Source organism: Saccostrea echinata, unplaced genomic scaffold (genome assembly GCF_033153115.1).
Source record: "Saccostrea echinata isolate AGI-Se365-2 ecotype Australia unplaced genomic scaffold, CSIRO_AGI_Sech_v1 ptg000053l, whole genome shotgun sequence".
In the NCBI taxonomy this organism is placed as follows: Eukaryota; Metazoa; Mollusca; class Bivalvia; order Ostreida; family Ostreidae; genus Saccostrea; species Saccostrea echinata.
Window position 1 is genome coordinate 613,475 of NW_026889802.1, and position 20,715 is coordinate 634,189.

Sequence of the window (20,715 nt, forward strand, 5' to 3'; positions counted from 1 at the left end):
GCCACAGTTCTCAGGTGAGCAATGTGGCCCATAGGCCTATTGTTAAAAAAAAATTATTAATTTTAACAAATCATTCATTTTAATTACCATGGAAACATCAATGGTCAAACTGCTCACTTTGAACAGTAAAGACTGCTCCCTCAATTTAACTATACAACCTTTTGACCTCCCCGCGTTGTGTTATGGTATTGTGAATGTCAAGGCTTTCAACACACTTTAGCAAAGTTCACGTAATGCATAATTATAATGGCCCTTTTGGTATACCAGTTAATAACTTTAGGCCAATTTTAGAAGAAGTCTAATGCTTTAGTTAATACTTATATAAAAAAAAAAATCCCTGAGCCTTGGCATAATAGAGATCAGGCTTTTAGAAATCATAATGTTCTGCAACTCTGCAGAAAAAATGATTTAATCAAGTGTATTCAATAAGGTTCATTGATGAATTTTTTTTATAAATACAAAGTGACGCAGTTGACATCACATACTTGGTACATTAAACTAGCAAGAAATTTTATGCAATTTTTATAAAGATTTGTTGTTACCATGAGTCCAATCATTATTAAACATGTCCAGCCAAGCTGAAAAGTTTTAATTTTTCCATTTCACAGGACCAAATAAGGTGAACCAGGAGATTAAAATTCTGTATCACCAAGGATGACGGTAAACATAATCCAACATCTTATGAATAACCAAAAAGCTCATTAAAACATTTATCACAAAGCTTATTAAAACAAGAATAAATATACATTCATAATTTAATCAGAATGTTTTCCAAATGGTCAGGTAAAGATATCATATATTATACAATGTGCTACTCAGATACAATAAAATACAAAGTCAATTATTTCTATGCATACGGACATTTATACACATGTCACAATGGGGTAAAAATGTGCTGCCAATCAAATCTGTACATCAGTCTCACATTTCAGGGTAACAATACTTTAAAAATTCATCACATTGAGAACTTTCACAAATTTCAAGAATTTCAGCTAGATTTTTGTTCATAATCTGGACTTATGCAACATGTGTACAGATGAACACTCAATATCAAGAGGAAGCCTAGCTTGTATAGTTCTATGTCCTAGTAAAGCTATCTGGGGGGAGGGGGGGGGTGTTAAAAGGTAGCATAGTCAAAGGGAGGCAACACAGACATGATATACAAACGGGGATAACACAATGTCCAGCATCATCCTGACAGAACATCAAAAGCTTCAAATCTACATCATGTCTGGGATTTGCATAGTTCCCAATTTTACAATACACTAACATGTAATTATGGTGTTAAATATCAATATACAACCTTCAATAATACTTATAAATACTGTATATGAAATAATTTATAAATATATAATGACACAGAATATTTAACCACAGTACAGTTCAAGCCTGCTTTAAGCTTCCATCTTTTACATCAGTTCTAAAGTCTGACCAGTGATCTAAATCAGGTGGGTTTGTATGCCATATAAATGTTGATAATACAAGAGAGTAGACTTATTATGGAGATGACAGTGACTTAATGTTGTCAAAAAAGGCACACACAACAGCAGAGACCATAGCCACATCACGTAACGATACACAATCGAATTGGTGTAAAAAAAATTAAATAAAAAGGAGGTTAGATTCTTACACCTGCATGAAAAAAACCTTGTTGACCCTCTTCAGAAGTCAAAAACTTTCATAGCGATTGAACATCCTATTTATCTTGCTAACATTTTCGTTGATTGTTAAATTTCTTGAACAAGCAAGAAATTTCTCAACAGACATATGCTGGTTTTCTTTTCACTATAATTTGCTTCAAAGCTTGGCAAATATATCTAAGTTAAGCCTATATATGAAATTAAAACTTGTCAAAATCAAAAATCTTTGGTATTTGCAAAACTGAGATACTGCTCTTCCTACAAGATGGAAGATAATCCTGACCTCTAGATGAGACATGTTTTAAAGTGTATAATTTTCATGGCAGCCATCTGGTCCAAATTATGAACAGTTCTGCATATACATAATCATACCTGTGCTTATTTAAGTACCTGGGAAATTTTGACAAATTTTTAATATTACAGAATACATGGAAACTGAAATTTTCAACCAATATCTCCATATTCTGAATATTCTAAGGCTACATTTCAGACTGTTTTTCAAGAGAACAAATATGGATCATAAAACTCAACTTTATCCAAGCTATACAATATCATTTGTCACAATGTAAAACTTGCAAAGTTAAAAAATAAACTTTCTTTGTGCAATTTTTTTAAAAAAAGGTTCAAAATGCTCTTAAACCATATCTACATAAGTAAAATAGAGCTATAGTAAATGAAAGGCATTTTTATCAAAGGTATATAATACAAGAAAAGGCTTCAAAATCCTTACAATGCCAAGAACCAGTCATAAAAGCACAAAAGGACCTCTGGTGTCTATAGGTAACAAATAATGGGCATATACTGTACCATGCATAACACCTACTGTCTATATATATCATATACTGACAACAATTCACGTATTACATACACAGAAAACTCTCCTAATGCTCTACCTGGGATAAGAGAATAATACATGTATATACCATAGACTGTTATTTATGTCCTAAATGAAAGCGATACCTTAAGTAAAATGAACGTATGAAATCAAAAGATGCCACAATGTAAGAACACTTCAGCTCATGTTGAATTTAGAAAAAAAACTGTCAAAAAAAATTTCCACCTAGACTGAGTTGCAATTGTTATGAACTAGGATCTGATCCAAAACTTGAGGTTAATTAAACTTTTTCAAACAAAAATCATATGACATAATTTTGAGATAAATCTACCTTATGTTATGCAACTCTTAACAAAGACTTGGAAAACATGCCTGGTATTGTAAACCACAGACAGTACGATGGTTATGTTCCTCTTATGTAACTGTAGATAAAAATCTCACACATAAAATTCTAAGTTCTGACTCAATAAAATAGGGCAGGTCTCCTGAACTGAGGTTTAAGGAGAAACTCTGGAATAAATTTTGGTAATTATTGCACCAAAGGGGAGGGGGATGTCTGGAGAGATGGGAGAGGTCTGGGGACAGGTGCCTTATGACTGTGACCCTGTCTGATGCGTTGGTCCGTGTGATGAGATGTCGACAGATTTACACTCGACTACATGTGGCGGTCTCACATCCGTGAACCTTTCTGTTGTAACACCTACAATTACACGAGATGCTATAATACTCAATATTTGTAGAAAAAAACAGTTATAATTTGTTCTTTGAATATATGCTGTTTTTATAAACATAATCAGATGTCTCTGATGAGACTGCAGCTCTCCTGGATTGAATTTACAGAAGTAAACATTACTCTAGGGCTTAATACTTGAGTTACAAGCTAGTAACCTTGGCTTTCTCTGAGGGTTCTGACTCCTGGCCATTGAGAATATTGGGACATTCTTTAGAGACTACACAAAGAAATTCAGCATGATCTTCACTTCCATAATTATACTGGGATCCAATGTTCACCAACTGAAAACAAAATAGTAAAGAATCAGTATTAAATTGTGTTTAGATATTGTTTTCCATCTGATTAGATATTGTTCTTGTTGTAACAAAGTTACTCATTAGTTTTTCAAACAATTTCACTTAAAAAAAAAAAAAACAGAAATACATGGTTACTTTTGATTCAATTAACCTAAAAGGTAGTAGTAATAATTTTTTTAGTTAACAATGTCAATTTTATTTTCTCATGTAACAGAAACTTGATTCCGTTGAACAGTCAAGAACATAACAGTAGATTAGAAAGCTTTTTACATTTTTACAAAAAAGAAAGCTTTTTACAAGTCTGAAGCCTATCTGTTCAAAGTTCATGTCATTAGAAAAAGAGAATGATCAGATCCTATCTAATAACAGGCGCAGATCCAGGAATTGAAGTTAGAAGGGGAGCAAAAAGTAGGCCGGGGGTCTGGGTCCAGGGCAAAGCCCTGGTGGTGGTGGGGGGGGGGGGGGATTTTGTAGGGTAAAAATGAGGTCTACCAATTAGACATTTTCACATTTTCTCTACAAAACTATGAATTACGGTAACTTTGACAATTTTTTTTGGGGGGGGGGGGGGGGGCGCTGGGTGCACCCACCCTTAAATCCGCCACTGAATAATCCTAAGCTTACTTCTTCAATGTTTCTGTTAACAACTCATAAGGCCCAAAAGCCCTGATGGTCACTGAGTATCATGAGTTTTCTACATATGATCAACCTACCCCATCTGAAACTCAAACTCTGAACGCAAGTGACATGAAAGTTATAAACTTGATACAGAATTTATTATTTATTGTCACAATTTAAAATTTACATTATGTGTACATTTTGTATTTAGGAGTAAAGATTTTAAATATATACTTCTAATGCATTTTTGCTATAAAATCAACCTAGTCCCATCTTTAAGGGCATGAAATGAAAAAGAATTTCACAATATTGGTTGTGGCACCATCTGTCTGCATCAAGGAATAATCAGAGAAATTTTGAAGATGTAATAAATTTCCTAAAAATGTTTAAATTTCTTTCCCTTGAGGTTTGACCCTTAGAAGATAATTCCCTCTTATGAACCCCATATTCCCTCTTATGAACCCCATTTTACCAGTTCAAACCTCCAGCTATCAACATAACTGTTTGACCATATTCCCTCCTATCTTTGTTAGCGTTGCTTAACAGTTAACAGTAACAGAAAATCAAAATTCAGAAAAAGATCCTACCAAAAACAATTTTTAAAAATTTGAATTTTATTATTTAAAGGAAACGCATTGCAATGCAAGTTTACAAGACAGTGGCATACATTTATGTACAAACGTAGCATCAAATTTTTTTTCAGGTAGTTCAACTTGCCAAATTCACAGTAGTGTATCTGGTCACATTTTTTCTTATCATAATATTTACCAGTTTACAGTAATAAATTAAGTTATAAATTTTTCATTCCTAATTTTAGGCAACCAAGTTTTGCATTCAGACAAGTCAAAGTTTGACTTCACTTGCCTGAAGGGCAAGTGAATCTGAAAGTTAATGTTTCTCCCTGCTATGATCCCCAGTTTACCTGATAAACTTCCTATTATGAACCCTAGCTTATCTGTTCAACTTCTAGCCATCAACATAGATCAGACTCTTATGAACTCCTACTTACCTGTTCAAACTTCCAGCCATCTGACATAGCTGAGACTATCTGAGTGAGTTCCTCTTCTGAACATTGTAGAACTCGGTACACACTTTTGGTGCTGGACTGAAATTAATCAAAGAATAAAATGAGGACACAAGATTCTAAATAAAATAAATAAGTCTTGTGAGGTAATTTGAAATATAAAATTTTGCAACATCTTAACAGAGTTACACTTTGACTTCTAAATCAAAGCTTCTTCTAAGGCAAGTGTATCTATATAAGTACATGTGCAATATATTTCTATTAGTATATTGGGTACTTAAAATGAAAAAAAATATATAATGTTTTTCCTTTTTAGTTCATTCATAAATAACATTTGACTTGACAAAGTCCTCTATGATGCACACTCATTTAGGGCCTTGCCTACTACCCTAAATGTATAGTATACTAAATAAATTATGGTTCAAATGAAATCAAACTATCTTTTGTTGGCTTCCAAATACAAAAAAAGAGGGCCAGGGGCCACATCACTCACCTGAGCACTTTTGCTAGGAAAAAGCAGAAGTCAGTTCAGTATTGAAAAGTTTAAATATAAAAGTGGCTTGGAAGGGGGGAGGGGGGGGGGGGACTTGAATCTACACTTCCTAAAGATACTTTTGAATTAATATGACACATAATGGCTTTGCTGTTCTTAAGAAGAATTTTTTTATTGACATATCTCTCTCATTCCTTTGTATAACTATGATACCCTGTTATGGACCCTTTATACTCTGGAACAAATTTGAATCTACATTACCTGAGGATGCTCTTATATTATTATGACTAATCATGGCTTTGCTTAGCTGCAATAATGTAGCCCTCTCCGATTTTTTTTTTTTAATCTGATATCCCCCCCCTCCCCCCCCCCCAAAAAAAAAAAAAATCGGAGAGGGCTACATTATTGCAGCTAGGCTTTGCTGTTCTTGAGCAGAAGATTTTTTCCTATATATTCCTGTGTGTAAGACTTTGATCACCCATTGTGGCCCCATCCTACCCCCTGGGGGTCATGATTTGAACAAACTATATTCCACACCACCTGAGGATGCTTCCATATAGATATGACTAATCTTAGCTTTGCTGTTCTTGAGAAGAAGATTTTTTTTCTATGTTTCCTATATAAAACTTTGATTGTCCATTGTGGCCCCACCCTACCCCTGGGGGTCATGATTTGAACAAAGTTTATTCCACACTACCTGAGGATGCTTCCATATAAATATGACTAATCATGGCTTTGCTGTTCTTGAGAAGAAGATTTTTAAAGATTTTTCCTTTGTATTCCTGAGTAAAACTTTGATCGCCCATTGTGACCCCACCCTACTTCCAGGGGTCATATAATTTAAACAACCTTGAATCTACACTACCTGAGGATGCTTCCACATAAGTTTCATATTTTCTAGTACAGTGGTTCTTGAGAAGAAGATTTTTAAATGATGCCATAAATTTTTCACAAATTCGTAATTATCTCCCCTTGGAATAAGGTGTGGCCCTTCATTTGAACAAACATGAATCCCCTTTATCCAAGGGTATTTTGTGGCAAGTTTGGTTGAAATTGGCCCAGTGGTTCTTGAGAAGATGAAAATGTGAAAAGTTTGCAACAACAACAATGACGACTACAACAGATAACAGACAAATTTCAATCAGAAAAGCTCACTTGAGCCTTCGACTCAGGTGAGCTAAAAATTAAAAATATTCAAGGACATCAGAGTCATCCATTTAAAAATCGTTCCTGAAGATTTTTTTTAATGGATGAACTCAGTATACATATATAAACCATAAGCCCATCCTTCCTTAAATTTTATTCTTGGATGCCAACAACAACAGGAAAAATTGGTCACCTGATTCTGTTTAGCATCCCTCTCTTTGATTTTTTCTTTAACGAGCTTTATTAAGTCTGTTATATTGTAGAATTCTGCCTCCTCTAACACACCTGAAATAAGAAGACAATTAAAGTGTAATACAAAGCCTGGTGAGACACATGGCTGCCTCAGCTAAGGAAAATCAGCTAGAAGTCATCAGCTGTTCTTTATGTGATTCTGGTGGAGTCGTTTGTAACATGATTATCTAAACAAACTCTGACACATAAGCAATACTACATATATCAATGCCTTTAATTCAAGAAGCAGAGAGATTTCTTCTCTCAATCCCATGGCATGTAATTACACAGGTAGATGATTGTATATAGTGTAATATGCCAAAATCAAAATCAAGTATAAATCACCAGAAAGGAATCTGATATTGAGTCCATTGTAAAGTCTAATCCAGGCCACTGCTCATCGTGTTAATGATGAAACAAGAGCTTATAAATCTATCATTTTTCATTGATTCCTCCGAGACTCCAAACCAGGTTATCAGTGAGCTTGTCCAAGATAGATCAAGGTTCGCGAAGGACTTATTCTGGCTTCAAAAAACAGTGTATATAAAGATATATCCAAATAAATCCATAAATATAGGATCCAACTCATTGTCTGTTTTCATCTCCTCACCAAGGCTTGGGAATAAAAACACAATACTGGTTGAATAAAAAATCATATCCAACCACAAACCATGGGAGAAATTCTTTTTGTCACATGTTTTACACAATAGTTATCATGTTTTACACTGTTTTATATATGTAAATCCAAAATAATTGTCTTAATCAAATTCACACAAAAACCATTGTGACATCAGAACCACAGTTATGAAAACAATCCATGGTTGTGATGTCACAATGGTTTTTGTGATATGATAAATATGATATGATATAACCAAGGATATGAAAAATATTAATATCTCATCTATGATCACTACTAGATAACAAAGGATGGTCTTCTCTAAAACTGAAAAGCTTGATCTTTACTAACAAGAATAAGTGTCTAATATCTGGAATCCATCAGAAAATATCAAACCTGGGGAAATGTGATGACATAAGCACTGTGATAACTGACATAAATACTGTGATGATAACTGACATATGCATGTGATAACTGACTTAAGCACTGTGATAATTGAACTATGCAATGTGACAACTGACATTAGCAGTGTGTGAAAATTAACATAAGCAGTGCAATAACTGCCAAAACCAGGGTGATAACTGACATAATCAGTGTGATAACTGACATAAACAATGTTATATTTACATTTCCAATGTCTTTGTCCCGAGATAAAATTACAAATTGTAAAAATACTTTATTTCTACATAAATCTACTGGTTCATCGATAGGCGCGGCTAAAAAAAAATCACGTGCGGGGCGGGACAAATAGAGACAGAAGCGGGGCTATTAGCACGGGAATTTGCAGAATCAGGAGAATGTAAATATAAGGAATAACTGTCAGATTTTTTGGATTCATGACGATGATCAATCGATTGGCTTGCGTGATAATTTTATGCATAAACGCCTTTGGCGTTTATGCAAATTATCACGCAAGCCACTCGATTGATCACATCATGAATCAAAAAAATTAGACATTTATTCCTTAAATAAATGATCATAGCAGTGTAATAATTGACATAAGCACAGATATAACTGGCAGAAACAGTATGATAAGTGATATTAGCATTGTGATAACCGTCATTAGCAGTGTGGTTACTGACATAAATAGTATGACAACTAATATAACTAGTGCAATAACTGACATAAGCAGTGAAATAATTGACATAAGCAGTTTAATAACTAAGATAAGCAGTGTAATAAGTGACAAAAGCAGTTTGATAATTGATATAAGCAGTGTCATAACTGTCATAAGCAGTGATATCACTGAAATAAACAGTGTAATAACTGACATACACAGTGTAATAACTGATATTTGCAGTTCGTTTACTAATATAAGCAGTGTGATAACTGTTATATGCAGTGTGATAACTAAAATAAAGTGTATCAGTTACTGATATAAGCAATGTAATAATTAACATTAATGGAGACATATGCAGTGTGATAACTGACATAAACAGTGTGTCATAATTAGCATAAGTAGTGTGTCATAATTAGCATAAGTAGTGTAACAAATAAATAAGAAGTGGTTGATAACTGACATGAGCGGTGTATTAACTAAAAAAAAAACCATTGTGATAACTGACATAAGCAGTGTAATAACTAACATAAACAGTGCAATAATTGACATAAGTATAAGTACATATGTAGTGCAATTACAAAAATAAACAGTGTACCAGACATTAACTGTGTGATAACTGACATAAACAGTGTGATAATTGACATAAACAGTATGATAACTGACATATGTCATATGATGACTGACATAACCAGTGTAATAACTATCATAAGCAATGTGATAACTGCCATTAGCAGTGTGATAACTGACACAAGCAGTGTGATAAATGACACAAGCAATGTGATGAATGACAAGAGCAGTGTGATGAATGACACAAGCAACGTGATGAATGACACAAGCAGTTTGATGAATGACATAAGCACTGTTATAATTCACTTTAACAGTGTGATAACTGACACAAGCAGTGTAATGACTGACATAAGCACTGCCAGAATTTGATTTTACACTGTGATTATTGACATAAACAGTTTGATAACTGACATCAGCACTGTGATAGCTTGTATATAAGCTGAATGATAACTGTTATAAGCAGTGTTATATTTGATTTTAGCAGTGTGATAACTGGCATAAGCTGTGTGATTGTGATTAAGTAGTGTAATATCTGACATAAGCAGTGTTATTAGTCATATAAGCATGTAACAACTAAAATAAGCAGTGTAATATCTGAAATTAGCGGTTAGATAAATAACATAAGCAGTCGATCCAAGCAGTGTGATAACTGACAGAAGCAGTGTGATAACTGACAGAAGCAGTGTGATAACTGACAGAAGCAGTGTGATACCTGACAGAAGCAGTGTGATAACTGACAGAAGCAGTGTGATAACTGACAGAAGCAGTGTGATAACTGGTATTTATAAGTAGTGAAAGCAATTAAGCATGAATTATCATGAGCTTCCTGATTCCTCACAATTACTTATCCTTACGCTGTAATAAATTTAAGTATAAATAAAGAAGGACTGATATACCAGATTGCTGCTGATGAATAGAAAAGTCACAAAACAACTTGAATGAAATCAGGGATTCTCTTGGGACCTAAAAACACATTACCACTTTGGTGATCAAATGTCCATGTCTGATGCAATATTCTGAAGTGAAATTAATTTAGAGGAAAACTTTGTTTATACATAGTCTCATGGGTGACAAATTGTTCAGAAATCATTCCATTGAGACATCACTTATATCAACAGGGATTCAATCAGCAATCAATTCCCCTAATTAATGTACACCAGATTTATCAAACTGTACATGATATATGTCTTCCCACAAGGCAGGATGGCCATGTGGCCTTAGTGAATGGATTTACATTAAGCAATCACTAATTAACCAAACAGACTTAGAGGCTTCAATACAAAATCAATAATGGCTATACTTCTGATAGTCGTGATTTACTTTAATATCATATTAAACGTTGATATTACATCCTTGCAGTGGGTGGACAGACTGCTTGGAATCATCTGGCAGTCCACCCGATAAACAAAGGAAGTCATAGATCAATTTCACAGCCAGCAAAAAAAGCCAAAGATAAAGCCCAGAGCTAGCCTAGTCGATAAACTCGTCATTTTGCCATAATAGTGTTGTTCCCAGGTATCTACCTGAACCAAAATCAATGCAGACTGTGTATCTGACTCTAAACATTGCTTAAGAAAAAAATAATAAAAAAAAGGTATACGCTGATCACAGTTTGAAAATGGCTGGCAATAAAGATTGGTTCATAAGCCTGGATTGCATGTAAATCTAACACAACTGTGGAATTTTGGTAGATGAGACATTGCTTCCAAAGCAATTTATGTCCACATCCCTCTAGACATCATTTGTATTGTTTCAACCAGGCAATCAAGACCACATTGAAGAAAGCTTTTAACCATATGGCATACGTATCATCATTTGACATCCCACTTATACCTTTTGGGAAATCTAGCAAGAGTATTGAATGGTGTAATTGTTTTGGTTTTACACCCAAAGGCAGAAAAAGCCAAATTGCTTACATGAATTTTGCATGACGGAATTTTGATACAGGTCTTGCAAACAGATTCTTTTAACAACAGAAAATGGGATTTATCTATCCATGCACATTTTGAACTAACAGTTTCAGTTTTTTTGTACCAGAAAAGCAGATTTCTGGATCAAACCATGTAAAATTTTCTATTTTGGCCACTAAAAATTAAAAAAAAAACTCATATTTTACATATTAAGCTAGTAAACATTAATGAAAACTCATATTTTCAAACATTTATTTCTTAAATGGTAAATTCTCCCTTCCCCATTTCCTCTAATGGAAAAAAAAAACAACCTATGAGCTACAGTCCTGTATAATACATGTAGTTAAAATACATGTACTGACATTCTGTTGCTGACTCTGAGTGATGTCAATTGAAAATATTGAAAAGATCCACTTTCCAAGGATAAGTGTAAATGTTGATTCAAATTCTGATTATATGAGACACCAATGTATGCATATAAGTACTCATTACTAAAGGCAGAGTACTGAAAAAATTCAGCTTCCTATTTAATTTGTAAATTGTTGGTCATGTGCTAGTACCTGAAATATTATTGGTTACATATATCACCTAATGTAATGCCTATGCAAATTTTGTTATTGTTGAACGTGAAGTAACTTTGGAGTGGACTTCTCCCAGAGATTTGATTTCACAATTATTAAAAAATACAGATCACTTAGGCCAGAATAAAATTATTGCTTGCTTGGAATTGCCTCCTGCCTCATTGAAATGACCCCTCCTTGAAAAATTTTATTTACCAAAAATAAGATTTTTTTATTCAAACAATTCTTGGCCTGTTACCACTGTGCCACCCAATCACTTAATAAGTGTAGGATCTAAGCAAAACTGGGCTCCTGGTTGATGGGAGATACCCTTTACAAAAAGGCAGAAAATAATGTGCTCATCCCTTATTGAGATTTTTATCATCAATTTTTAATTTAACTGTAATTTTGAAAAAAAAAAATTCCCTCCCTCCCTCCTGGGTCTGAAACCTCCAAGGCGACAATTCCAAACAAACAATTTTTTAAGGATGGCCTTAAGCACATCAATAATATGCATCCCTAGACACAACATCTGTGGAAGTTTGGACAATGAAACTTTAAAAGTAACTCCAGAATTTAAATGGTCCAATTCTGTGCAAGTTTGGACAATGAAAATTTAAATAAACTACCGAATTTACTTAGTCCACTTAATACATCCTCAGCATAGCACATTCATCCTTAGTGATATCATGAAGTTGATCATTGTCAAACTTGTATCCACTTGGGAATTCACTTACTCTAAAAGCTTTAATATGCAGCATTCAAGGCACATTTAGTAATATGCATTTCTGAATACAAAATCTGTGTTTTAAAAAAAAAAAAAAAAAAAAAAAAAACTATAGGTGCCAGAGAATGGAAATACTCTGTTAACTTTTATATATTCACTCACTCAGAAAATAAAGATCAAATGCAGCACTACAAGAACAACTGACAGATATTTAAGCATTGAATTTTAATATTATTATTTGAAAAATGCTGTCTCATAACTGCCATGGTGTGTGAAAACAAACTGAGTAACATGCTATCATGTATTATTCAGTTTGTGTTATCCTTAGGGTAAGTCACAATTAATGGAAGAGCTAATAGCTACTATCGTTACACTCTTTGATGTGAGTGTAAATTTTGATTTTCAACGTTGCACGTGCAAGGTGTTCAACGTTTGTAATGTCAAAATAATATACAATTATTGCTGTTTTTGAGGTCAATACGACGATTAAGCAATCTGAGGAGTACAATATTCACCGAGCCCGAAGGGCGAGGTGAATATTGTACTTTGAAGGTGGCTAAATCATCGTATTGACTGAAAAAACAGCAATAATTGTTTTATAATATGATTCAATGATTAAATGATACAAACTAATTAAAGAATTCATGCCATCTTGTTTACATTTGCTGAAGTCCTAGCCATGAGAGAAACATGGTCAAATAAACATTACCAGTCGTAATTATTTTGAATCTTTTTTAAAATCTGCATCTAGTTTAGTTGCTATGAAGAAAAGAAATGTCAGGCTCTTTTATAGGATCGATTTTGAAAGGGGAAATTATCAGGAAAATCTGACTGCTGAAAAAAAATCTTTGATTAGCCCCATGAAAAGAGAATTCTCTTAACTTCAAATTTTGTTTTGGGGTCCATTAGTCAGGGACCAGCCTAATACTGAAGATTTTTTAGCCTAAATTAAAAGTAAAAATTTACGTTCAGGAAAAAAAGTGTTGGGGGGGCTACACCCCCTCCCAACCACCCCCTCCCCAATTTATATATTCTCTTTTAAGTTCACCTGAGTGGAAGTTGGTAGCAAGTGAAATAGCTTTCCAAATCTATTTGTTTCAATTTGGAATTTCCCGATCTATTTTTAGACCAATGTAGAGAAAAAAAAATAAAAATATGTAAAAATATTATAAAAGCGTGTTTAGGAACTTCTTCCATCTGGAAATTACTTAAACTATGAATTTCGGGATACGCTTGATTGACATGCATCCATGTACTCTCACTAAGTAAACTTTATCCTTTTAATTTAAGAAAAGTGGAGAATTCATTGTGAATTTATAAACAATATCAAAACTATAATCCAGAAAATTCAGATTAGAAATGTGAGAAAGCAAATCCAACTCACTTGTATTGTAAGTCCGTGCTCAGTGATGTGTGCAGACTAAACAAATTGAACACATCCGGTAAAATGTTAAAAAGGGTTAACATTAACAATAACAGAGCTCATACCCATGTTTACAAAAACAGATGTTTGATCTGATGTAATCAATAATGTCTTTACCAATTTTCATGCAAGTTCAATTTATTAAACTGAAATTATTTTTGAATAAAAATAAAAATTTGAAATAGTAAACAAAACGGCAATGCAACTGTGTCCAGACCCCTTTGAAGCATCCTTTAATTCATAATTTCAATATTGTAAAAATTGGTTGCTCAAAGAGGAAAATCCACCACTTTGACCTACAATATGGCAGCCAAGGGGAATAACTCGGAGGCAAAAAACATCATAGGAAAACTATCTATTGTGGCCCCACCTATCCATTTGGGTCATTATTTGAACAAATTTGAATCTACATTATGTTAAGGAACTAAATTCACATAAGTTTCAACTTTTCCGGCTCAGTTATTCTTGAGGAGATTTTTTAAAGACACCCACCATATATTTTCACTATGTTGTAATTATCTCCCATTTCAAAAGGGTCTGGCACTTCATTTGAATAAATTTACATTCTTTTTTCCCAAGAATGCTTTGAAGTAAGTTTGGTTGAAATTGGGTCAGTGGTTCATGAAAAGAAGTTGAAAATGTAAAAAGTTAACAGACGAACAGACTGAGAGATGACGAAAGACAAAGGATCAGAAAAAGTCACTTGAATCTTTGGTTCACATGAGCTAAAAACATGGGAGATTCTTTTTATATATATGTTTTCTTGGCTAAATTTAATTTTTTTTTTTGCCTTTGCTTAATAAGATTTCAATTCATCAGGACAGAATAGTTGAAAACAAATTACAGTAAAACAAGGTTACAGCATATGCCCTAAATAAAATGAATTCACACTTACAGCAAAGTGATTTTCATTCCGCACAGTTTAAAACAAACATTGTTTATAACAAATCAAAGTTGATCATCCCTGGCACTTTTCCATCAGTGTTTTTTACTGTATGTCAAAAAGACTTCAAATTAAATCCAGAAAATATGGTGTTTACCTTCATCTGCCAGGTCTTTGTTCAGCACTAGTTTTCCGTGTCGGAGGTAATTCAGGACAGGCCCAAAGTAAGTAGGGTCCCGGTCAATCAGATAAGCACCATTCTCATCCTGTAAACAACAGAGAGGAATCAGAGGATATACTGAGGATATTCAATGTTTTGAAGTTGGATATGGACTTAAGTTCACAATGGGACAGAATTCGTCTTTTTTTTTTTTTTTTTTTTTAAAGATTTTCACTTGTGCAGACCATGAGTGAAAATTTTAAAAAAAATCCTGTCTAAGGAGTAAATTTCATATCCAACTATAAGACATTAAATTTTCTGTTTAATATGACATTTTCTTTGGCTTTCCCTTTTGGCCCTAACACCTATTAGCTGTCTTTTTGTAACACAGTGTCATAGGCTATGACATCATAGCTGAGCTGTTGTGAGATCACAGCTAAGCGATTGATAGACTGAAAACTGTAAACATGGATTTTAATAATTTGGAGAAACTTTGGTAGTTTTACTTATGTCAGTGTCGGAATAGTTTATTTACTCTCACTATGTTTAGGGAGTATTTTCTCTAACACTCTTCATGAATGGAAGGACATTTCTGCCAAAAATTTATTATTTTCTCTGTAAAAATAACACTTTTGCTATTTTCACACTGAAAATAACAAGTTTATGAATCTAATATCTTTTTTCATTAATAAATTATATTATTTCACTCTTGAAAATGTAATAAATGATATTATGAAATCTAACATTAGAGTGTACCAACAACCAGAAGTCTCTGATGAGACTGTAGAAATCATTTCATTGAAATCAAAAACTGGTCTGTACATAAAACTGGTCTGTACATAAAACAAAGTAAAAGTAGCACTTGGATTTGAAACTTTGCAACACGCAGCAATAAATAGAATAATGTATCTTAATGTAGTCTACTTGTGTGCCAAGTTATATTGAAATCAGACTAAAACTGAAGGAGGAGTAGCCTTTTAAAGAAAGTTCACAAAAATTTCTATTTTTAGTAACCATGGCAACACAGTTCATTGAAATCAAAAACTGATGCACTAAATTATGTATCTTAGTGTAGTCTACTTGTTTGCCAAGTTATTTTAATATCAGACCAAAACTGAAGGAAGAGTAGCGTTTTAAATGAATTTCGCAGAAATTTCTATTTTTAGGAACCATGGCAACACCGTTCATTGAAATCTAAAACCGATGCACTAGATTATGTATCTTAGTGTAGTCTACTTGTGTGCCAAGTTATATTGAAATCAGACTAAAACTGTAGGAGAAGTAGCATTTTAAAGGAATTTCACAGAAATTTCTATTTTTAGTAACCATGGCAACATGGTTCATCGAAATCAAAAACCTATGCACTAAATTATGTATCTTAGTGTAGTCTACTTGTGTGCCAAGTTATATTGAAATCGGACCAAAACTGTAGGAGGAGTAGCGTTTTAAAGGAATTTCACAGAAATTTCTATTTTTAGTAACCATGGCAACACCGTTCATCGAAATCAAAAACCGATGCACTAAATTATGTATCTTAGTGTAGTCTACTTGTGTGCCAAGTTATATTGAAATCAGACTAAAACTGTAGGAGGAGTAGCGTTTTGAAAAATTGTTTACAGACAGACGGACAGACAGACAGACAGACGGATGGACGACGGACACCTTACTATTGCATAAGCTCTTCTGGTCTCTGACCAGTAGAGCTTATAACTAAGAATGCAAGCTGTCAGTTCTCAGCTGAGCTTGAATCTTTGCTATACATATATAGATCACTTTTTGGGTTTACTTCTCCTCACAAAATAATCAAAATTTGCTAATGATTGTTTCCCTACAATTTTACAGAAGACTTCACAACTGTAAATAAAACATATACAATGAAACTTGTCTAATCTGGATGTTATGTATTTCGAAATCTTGTCTAATACGATGTAAATTTTAAGTCCCTATCAGTAATTTCAATTGTTTAAAATGTAGTCTAATCCGGTATGTTGTCTAATCCAGCCAATTTTTTTGGAACCAGTGGTGTACGGATTAGACAAGTTTACTGTAGAAATGAAAAAAAAAAAATCTCTCCAATTGAGCATGGAATTTTACAATAAATTTCATAAGATACTGAAAAACCTTAAGGTGGATATTTGCTTTACACAGGGCTCTCACACTACAAAGAGTCCTAATATAAAGTATCATATATTTTGTGTTTTATTCAAAGGATGAATTGTCAATCAAAACTCCTCAACATGATTATTCATAACAAAATTATTTAAGATGCATTTATAATGAAAGGGCAGTCTGATCCAACCCCAAACACATCTAATACATACATAAACATATTAACTCAATGGTAGAATACTATTTAGAGTTCAGAAATCAAAGGTTTGATTCCCAATCTGGTCTCTGGCCCATTTTACCCTTCTATTACTGTACAAAATAACCTTACTTTTGAGAGATACATGTAATTATTTGGTTTTAATAAGCCACCAAAAAAAAAACTAATTTCAGTTATTTTTATAATCTTTAATAACACAAATATATCCGAAAAATTTTCATGAGAAGATAGTCTCCCTTAATTATGCAAAAAATTAATGTCTAGCTAAAAAAAAATTATTTACATTAATCTATTTGACTTTTTGAATTAATGTTTGATTATAACTTTAAATACATCATACCCCTGCATATACCAGTATATGAGAGGAAATGTGAGATATGCCAAATAAGCCACCATGGGTCAATCCTACAGACTCTCATTCTTTTAAACAGGCGAAATATTTCATGTAAACCAGTCCATTAAACCCTATTCACAATATCAAGTTTGACATTTAAACTTTGTTGTGAGACTTCTATCCTAAAAAAATTGACATGAAAACTTAAATATGTAATGAATTAAGAGGTCTGTTTATGATTTAAAATTTAAATGCACGGTTCTGTATACCAGTACACATACAAGTATGTATTTTTCTAACATATAAGCTGTGTTTGAAATAACCGTGCGCTTTACCGCCCTAGACGCACAAATTTTGATGCGGACGTACAGATTTGCACGTATACCCGGCTGGACGTGTTAAAATTTGCCATATTTAAAATTCATATATTTGATAAATATCTCTTAAATCAACTAATAGTACTGGTAACTAAGTGCAACAAGCAAAGGGGTAGAATTCGACAGCCTATAGATTCAGAATGGAAGTTATGGTGATCGTGCCCAATTCACATTATCGCTAAAAACAAAGTTATAAAAGACTTTTATTTTCTCGAGCTAGTAATGTTTTGGCAGGGCTGACAACTTTCACTAGCAGTCAGCCCTGCATGTCTAGCTAATACCCGGTATTGCTAATATTGAGTTTCAAACACTGATATAAGTTTGTTTTACTCTTTATCTATGAAGAAGCAGTAAATAAACAGACAGACTTGTTCTTTTAACACTTTTTTCCCAACTGACCAACATTAAACAACAAATTGTTTAACTGTACAGTAAACAATTATGTATGCATAATTATAAAATGAATGCTTTATTTTTGTTATAGTTTAAAACATTCAAGTTGAACATGACATCAACATTTTTATGCCCCCGTATCGAAGATTCGGGGGTATATAGTTTTTGCCATGCCCATCCGTCTGTCTGTCTGTTTGTCCGCAAAAACTTTAACATTGCCCATAACTTTTGATTGGTTGGAGCTATGGCTTTCATATTTCACATGTGTATTCCTTGTGACAAGACCTTTCTTTGGGTACCACCATATTTGACCTTGACCTTGGAGTTTGACCCAGTTTTGCAAAATTTTATCCAACTTTAACCTTGGCCATAACTTTTGAACAATTGGTGCTAAGGCTTTCATACTTCACATGTGTAATCCTTGTGACAAGTCCTTCCTTTGGATACCAACAACTTTGACCCTTTAACCTTGACCTTGGAGTTTGACCTACTTTTGAAAAACTTTAACCTTGGCCATAACTTTTGAACCGTTGGTGCTAGGGCTTTCATACTTCACATATTCCTCACTGCAAACTACATTCTTGTGGTAGCAACTAAAGTTCAACAAAAAATAAAAACAGTAGACTAAACATTCTTCGTTAAAACTAACGCTGTTCAGGCTAAGATTTGCTTATGCAACTTACATACCACGTCATGTGACATCAGACATCTAGACGTACCAAATGTCATGTGCGGTTTGAAGAGACGATGTAAATAAAAAACTGTATAGGTATCTGCGCTCGCCCTAACGGTCGCACCATCAACATATTAATCTGCTTTTTATATACAAATCTAAGATCAGTAAAATCGCATCAGAAGCAGTAACCGATTCCAACCAATGATCGATTATGAAAATAAACCGATGTCCCATCAAAAGTTTATTGAGAGGCAAAAAGTAGCAGTATTAACAAACATTTTTAGGTATAATGAGTACAATTAATCATTTTTATGTGGATTAGATACATTCATTACACGTGTGGATTGTTTTTATTAGGCCTGTTGTAAACAAAAACAGGATACACAAATCTATAATAGTTATGACATAAAACAGATTAACTACTTAAATACCTTGTCTGAGTTAAGGTCTGGTTCGTCTTGTATAAGTCTATACAGGAAGGATTTGGGGTCTCTACATAGGGTGGTTCTAGTCGTCAAAAACACAGTCCCACCAACATTCAGCTTCACCCACTGACTGTGTCTGTTTTGGGCAACTTTTGATTCCACATCGGAATCCATCTTGGACTTTTCTGATGACATAATTTAGAAATAAGAGATTACAAAAAATCCTGAGGCAATCCCTGCAGAATTGCACAGCAGGTAAATAAACAGCAAGTCCTTTAAGATTTCATCTGCAACATCATTAATCGTTTCTCGTCTTTCTTCTCGTTGTAATCCCGTTGAAATCAACGTTAGTAAAATGCTTTCAATCTTTTTGAAATTTTTATTAAGTCTTACGATTACTATTTCGGGGTAAACTTCTTTGGCTTGGTTAAGCCCTCTTGTACAGCACAACATTGCATCCTCAAGTGTATTGTGTTTAAAATAGTGAAATCAATAGTTTCACAATGATAACATGCTGAATTTTTTTGTGTGAAATGCGAGAATTTGGAGATAATTTCTGGGGTAAAAAAAAAATAAGAAGAATTTTCTTTTGTCATAATGAGGCACCGCTTTAGTATTTTTGAGGTATTTTCTGAAATCAAAAGAAAGGAGAAAGAAAAGAATTCTTGATATCATGAATTTGAATTCTTGATAACAAAAAAAAAAGTTTGACGTTGAAAAATAATGTTTGATATCAACACATGATATTTGATACCGGCTAAGAATTCGAATTTTTGATATCAGAAAATCATTGATATCAAAAACTAATTTTTTTATATTAGAAATTAACAATTATTTCTGATATCAACAAATTGAATGACTGATATTCAATGTTTCTCTCATATATTCAATCCGAGTAAATAGCTGTACTTGATTTCTGATATCAGAATTTTTTCAGTCAGAAATTCAAGTTTTTGATATATAAAAAAAAACTGATATCAGAAAACAGAATATTTCATATCTTAAAAATCCTGATTATGTTTTTGATAGAATTTTTTTGTGAGATCGGAAAATTGAGTTTTTTTGATAGATACCGGATGATTTCTGAAGGATTTTTTTCTACCTAGAAATTACCTTAAAATACTTATGCGACGTTTCATATTTCATGTCATCAGTAAATTGATTTGTTGATACTATAGATATCAGTAAAAAATTATGTAAGAAAATCTTATTATATATATTGAAAAAAAGTCGAATTTCTTGATATCTAAAAATCATACTCT

General features: G+C 33.2%; 1 protein-coding gene across 1 annotated transcript; it reads right to left on the reverse strand.

Annotated features, from left to right (window-relative positions):
• Positions 1 to 741: 741 nt before the first annotated feature.
• LOC133204374 (BTB/POZ domain-containing protein KCTD5-like) lies at positions 742 to 19,802 on the reverse strand. The gene is made up of 6 exons (XM_061340091.1): positions 19,460 to 19,802; positions 14,920 to 15,028; positions 6,979 to 7,070; positions 5,132 to 5,227; positions 3,364 to 3,489; positions 742 to 3,175 (listed from the first exon to the last, which is right to left on the reverse strand). Exons 1-6 carry the CDS (start codon positions 19,646 to 19,648, stop codon positions 3,146 to 3,148), a joined length of 642 nt encoding a protein of 213 aa, XP_061196075.1. The 5' UTR covers positions 19,649 to 19,802; the 3' UTR covers positions 742 to 3,145.
• Positions 19,803 to 20,715: the final 913 nt, after the last annotated feature.